The 5,521-nt window shown below is 38.3% G+C and overlaps 1 protein-coding gene across 1 annotated transcript; it reads right to left on the bottom strand.

Annotated features, from left to right (window-relative positions):
- Window positions 1–1,292: 1,292 nt before the first annotated feature.
- Window positions 1,293–4,899, bottom strand: LOC147555751 (Transducin/WD40 repeat-like superfamily protein). Its single transcript, XM_086663851.1, has 5 exons — window positions 4,751–4,899; window positions 3,723–4,018; window positions 3,405–3,563; window positions 1,892–2,376; window positions 1,293–1,685 (listed from the first exon to the last, which is right to left on the bottom strand). Exons 2-5 carry the CDS (start codon window positions 4,000–4,002, stop codon window positions 1,314–1,316), a joined length of 1,296 nt encoding a protein of 431 aa, XP_086519977.1. The 5' UTR covers window positions 4,003–4,018; window positions 4,751–4,899; the 3' UTR covers window positions 1,293–1,313.
- Window positions 4,900–5,521: the final 622 nt, after the last annotated feature.

The following is a 5,521-nucleotide window of genomic DNA, read 5'->3' as shown; positions in this document are numbered from 1 at the left end:
AGTCTTCGTTGTTCGGAAAATCCGACGGTGAGTTCTTCTCCGATTGAGCTGAAATTTGGCAGAACTGTTCTTGACATATTGATCTAGTATTTGTACGGAGGGATCGTTGATTGGTCGCCGGAATCCTAGTGAATTTAGGGTCGTTTTGGGCTGCAGATTTCTGGACTGTTTTGTTCTTTCTTGTGAGGGTTTCTCCGTGTTTCTTCGTGTTTGAGATTGATTCTTTTGGGAAGGGTCTGAGTCTCGGTTGGACGTAGTCTGTAACTACTTTGCTATCATAGTTGATTTGGTTGGACTACGAGTCCCGTGGTTTTTACTTCTCACGTTGAGGAGGTTTTCCACGTTAAAAATCGTTGTCTTATTTACTTTAAGTTTTTTGCTTATTGCTCCCACTATTCTTCTATATTATCCTCGTAACTAACACAAAGGGGAAAAACTCTTGTTTCCGCTGCGCCTAAGTGTCCGTTTTTCCCAACACTGTGTTCTCTCTCATGGAAAAGAGTAGTAGTAGGGCTTTCAACAAAAAAAAATGAGTAGTAGTAGGGCACATATTATCGTGTATCCTCCCCAGGGCCAGGCCCCCCTCACACAAATCATGCCATTTGCCACCTCTCTCTCTCTCTCTTTAGACATATATCATGCCAATTATGCTACTTCTCCTCCCCCACCCACACACACACACACTATATATATATATATATATATATAGAGTTAGATTACTTGAATTAGATTGGTGCAGTTTGAAAAAAACTACCATTAAACAAACCATTGGGTTGAAATTTTTAGAGATTAGTGGTGATAGTGTTTTAGAGTAATGTTTTATGAAAATGATCTTCCCTAAGAGAATAAGAGTGTTATGAAACATTAAACTCGCAACCAAACAAAACTCAAAATAGCCTTTGAAATAGATACATTACGAATAAATACATGAATTAAATAAGTCCTATTAACTACCATCATCATTTACATCTTGGGCTTTAAAGGCCATATAAAGACCTTTATAGCTATCCTATGGTGCATAAAAGCTCATTCCTACCTTTTAAACAAGTCAATAAATGATGGATTCGACTTCCATCGTAAATCGAACCTATGATCACTATATTTTGGGAGTAGTTTACAATCAATTGGCCAAACAGCCGTTGGCGCCTTAAAGATAGTCACTTAAAGATTAGGAAAACAGAAGTGGGCCTGGCTAATGAGAGCCCTACTTAATGGGCAGTATCCGCAACATATCTCATGACAATATATCGGCCTAGCTTAAACTTAAAAGCAAGGAGATTGAACTCATGATCAAACTAGAAAGAGAAATCATTTTACTCAAATACTGAAACATCTCCACTCCAACTGCATGAAGCTATCACATTTGGTATACAAGGATGGAAAGCAACATCTATACATGCCTGCTCATATGCTTTTCTTTTCTTCACAAGCTCGCCCGACTTATAGTTATATATGTATATGGATCCATCAGAGGAACCTGACACGAGTCTCTCTCCGTCGGAGCTGAAATGACACTTAATGGGGAATCCGGAAACTCCGTGCTTCTCATACCTCTTGTATTTGTCCAATCTAAAAGGTGGTTTAGACGAGAAGATCGCTATGTAGTTTCCATTTGACTGTGCTACAAAAAGTGGATCGAATGGATGGTACTTGATACATGGGCAAGTATATGCTTCCACATAAACCTGATACAAACAGAAGAACAGTTTAAATGAAAAAGTAGACAGAGAAATGACGCACTAGAATATGATGCATCATGCAGTCATACCCACGAAACATATTGGCTTATAATCAAAATGGATATGTTGGATATCCTAAAGTAGATGACAAGTGACGGGTATTGAAGTGCTATTGAGCATTATCAGAAAGTATTGTGAATGGAGTCGTTTACCTGGTTTGAGAGAGGTACTTGCCTCGATACATCCCACACGATAATAGAATTCTCACTGATATTGCTCCTGGAGATGTCGCTGGAAGAGATGAAATGCTTGCAATCAATACTGAAATCAACGTCTAAGATTGGGCCAAGACCTCGAACATATTCCTGCACAATCTTGCCAATTCTTATATCCCAGAGTCTGATAAGACCCTTAGACCCTCCAGAAAGAAAGAGATTTGGGTTTTCTCGATGGAACTTTATAACTCCCACGACCTGATCCTCCTTGAAAGTCTGCGTTTCTATCCCTTTCTCGACATCGATTAACCGTGATGAACAATCATATCCGCAGGAAAGTAACGACAGTCCCTGCTTTGACCACCTCAAATCCTTAACTGCAGAAGTGTGATTATTGAAAACACATGCTTTCTGCTGGCTTTTGTTCCATACATTCCATATACAGATGGTGTGATCCATTCCGGCAGAAGCAAGAAGATGGGCTGCAATAATAACTAAAATTAATAAAAAAAATAGAGGGCAAGAAAGGTTACAGATATAAATTTAGAATAAGATATTCTCATGAATGCATCCAATATAAGAGTGTCCTAACTCGGAAGTCAAATTGCATATGAAATTGCTGTAGGTAGAAATTCTGATCATTTACGTGTTAGAATATTTCAAAAAGCTTCTTTCAATAGCGAAAATAACAAGATATGGCTTGTGAAATTTCACTAAGATTTGATGAACTGCATATCGAATATCTCAAGAAAATGGAGCACATTAATACTGCACACTCCATAAATTACATAATTGATGCAGAAAATAAGAGGTATATGAAGAAACCCTACTTGTTCATTTACCAATTCAAATTGATACAAGAAAATGCTTCCCCTCAGGGTTACTTTACATGTCATTCATGTGATAGTCCTACATCCTGACGAGTGTCCGGAGTCTGGCCTATATGTGACGAGGCCTTTTGGGGGGGTTCGTGGAGCCTCCGCCAAGAACAATACCTGTGTGAGGTGCGAAAAGCGTGGTTGCTAAGGCTTGGGGAGTCACAAGTGGTATCAGAGGGGTGGGGAGAGTGTGATAGTCCCACACCGGTCACGACAGTGTCCAGAGCCTTGGATATAGGTGTACGCTCAAGGTTAGTAAGTGGTGAAACCTTTGGGGGTGTGTGTGTGTGGGGGGGGGGAGCCTTTGCCGAAAACAAAACCTCGTAACTATGTGAGGTGCGTAAAACGGGGAAAATATCGTTAACTGCTAAGCCTTGGGGCTTCACAATTCAATTAAGGTCTAGAAAGCATATTTTTATCCTTTTTGAGTACTATGCTTCTCTTGTTTTAGTATGAATCGAGAGTAGGCAGACAATAACCACTACTGGTTGAGACTTGAGACACTCGATAGGTTCACAAAACAAAAATATCATACGGTTGTTTAACCAAAAATTAAGAGAAATAAGAGCTCTAGAAACAAAAACACAATGCAGCAGAGACGTGTCCATCTTTTACCCACAGCGGGCTCTCACCATGAGTAGGTGACCACTGGATAGCATTGACAGCCTTTGTGTGACCATTTAGAGCAATGGACAAACTTTTTGGAGTTTTATCAAGATGAGTAGAAGCCTTTCCTTTACTCCTCAGAATTGATAATATATCAGATCGAATATCACAATCTGAAATATTTCCTGCCAGTCAGAATAAGACGAACCTCTCAGCCAAAAATAGTCAAATTTTTCTATAATATTGAGTTCAGAAATTTTATATGACAGAAACTTCTATGAAAGAGAGCAAGGATCAAACAAAAGTGGTTATCTAGTATGAACAAGGATGAGAAATGCAAGAACCAGGAGATGTGATGACCGTGGAAGAAAGCTCTGAATCAGAAACAGCTAAAGGTGTTGCTGACATTGCTCGCTCCCTCTTAGAAACATATCGTCCAGCAATTGGAGTTTCCTTTTGCACATCTGAAGTGTTATATTTGAAATAAAGTGATGAAGGCTTGATCTGTTGAAAAGAAGAAAGATTTTCACTTCTCATACGTTTAAGCGAAGGTTGATTCAGAAGCTTCTTCTCATCTTCATCTTCATCGGACACATTTGAGTAAGCGTTGCACAGAAGATCCATGAATTGAAAAATAAGTCTGAAAATGAAAAAAAAAATAAAAGTTGCTTTTTGTTCATTTCAATCCTCTTTAGCATATTATTCAAGAACTAGCATTACTAGTTCAATCTCATCATTAGCATTCCAAATGAATTATAGTAATGGTCTACTAAGTTTCTTCCACGCAACAGTAATAACAAGTTGGGAGAATTACTGAAACACCCGCCTTTTCATAATGCTCTTTACTGAAACCCCCACCTTTTATTAGTAATTACTAATACCCTCGACTTCCATTAGATTTAACTTTGATATTTTCAATATTACTTTCTTGCCCTCTTACGTTTTACCCCACTTTTTGATAATCTGATTACTAAAACCCCCACCTTTTCATCGTACAAATCAAGACAATTTCATACAAATCGAGCCAATTTCATACAAATCGAGCCAATTTCATAAAAATCATGTCAATTTCATAAAAATCACGCCAATTTCATCATACAAATCAATCCAATTTCGAGAAACCCTATTTCGAACGATTACTGTCAATTTCATAAACCCTATTTCGACTGATTAAGAACAACTTTGTTCTAAATGATTACTGTTATAATCAGTAAAGGAAGACAACACCCTATTTCGAATGGAGAGAGAGAGAGGGAAACCATATACTAAAACCCTAGTTCGAGTTATTTAGACCTAGTTCTATCGGGAGTTAACTACATGGAGATTACCAGCAAAACGATGGGTAGTTCGAATGGAGAGAGAGGGAGAATACCTGGTTCGCTTATGGAGTTTCGTTAGGGAGAGAGGCTGCTTTCATGGAGTTTCGTTAGAGAGAGAGAGAGTGAGAATACCCGAGTTTTGTTTCCCTCCTGGTAATCGCGCGGGTAAGGGAGAGAAGAAGGTTGTATTTTTAGGCGCCCCGACTTTGTGTCGAAGGCGCCCCATTTTTCCGATCCCTCAACAGATCCGGTTTTAGTATATGGGTTTTTTAGTAATTTCTCTTCCTCTAACGGCATAATGCCGTCAAATCTAACGGTAGTTGGGGGTATTAGTAATTACTAATAAAAGGTGGGGGTTTCAGTAAAGAGCATTATAAAAAAAGCGGGGGGTTTCAGTAATTCTTCCTAACAAGTTATTTGTTCATCATAAAACTACTAATTCCAATTGTTTTTCTACAAATTCCGGATAGTTTCTGCAATATTGCTTAACGAGCATCAAAATCGTTTTCTCACATCATAAATTTTTCATTCTAAAAAATGCTAGGGAACAAAAAAATCAGACAGACTCTAGGCAGAAAATCATATGTGGATTGCCGTGATTTGAGTTTTCGTTGATTCTGATCCACCAAACAAAGAATCACGGCAAGTCACAGAGGATTTCTATCCAGAGTCTGCCTAGTTTTTCTTGTTCTCTAGCATTACTCATACTCTTCAGAACCAAAACCGAATATAGCCTAAGGGTCAAAATGCACAAAATACAAAAAAAAAAAAAATTAGCTCATAACCCTAATACATCACAATCAAATCAAATTCATGAATGAAAA

This window comes from Eschscholzia californica, unplaced genomic scaffold (assembly GCF_041429995.1).
Source record: "Eschscholzia californica isolate CP2 unplaced genomic scaffold, dmEscCali1.0.p SCAF_2, whole genome shotgun sequence".
NCBI lineage: Eukaryota > Viridiplantae > Streptophyta > Magnoliopsida > Ranunculales > Papaveraceae > Eschscholzia > Eschscholzia californica.
This window is presented reverse-complemented; position numbering and strand designations above follow the sequence as displayed.

What these genes read in the sequence shown, in the direction of transcription:
- LOC147555751 (XM_086663851.1), bottom strand. Translation starts at nt 4,002, where the DNA reads ATGGATCTTCTGTGCAACGCTTACTCAAATGTGTCCGATGAAGATGAA. An exon ending in CACGGTCATCACATCTCCTG is followed by an intron (nt 3,564 to 3,722) that starts GTTCTTGCATTT and finishes TCTGACTGGCAG; the next exon opens with GAAATATTTCAGATTGTGAT. An exon ending in AAGTACCTCTCTCAAACCAG is followed by an intron (nt 1,686 to 1,891) that starts GTAAACGACTCC and finishes TGTTTGTATCAG; the next exon opens with GTTTATGTGGAAGCATATAC.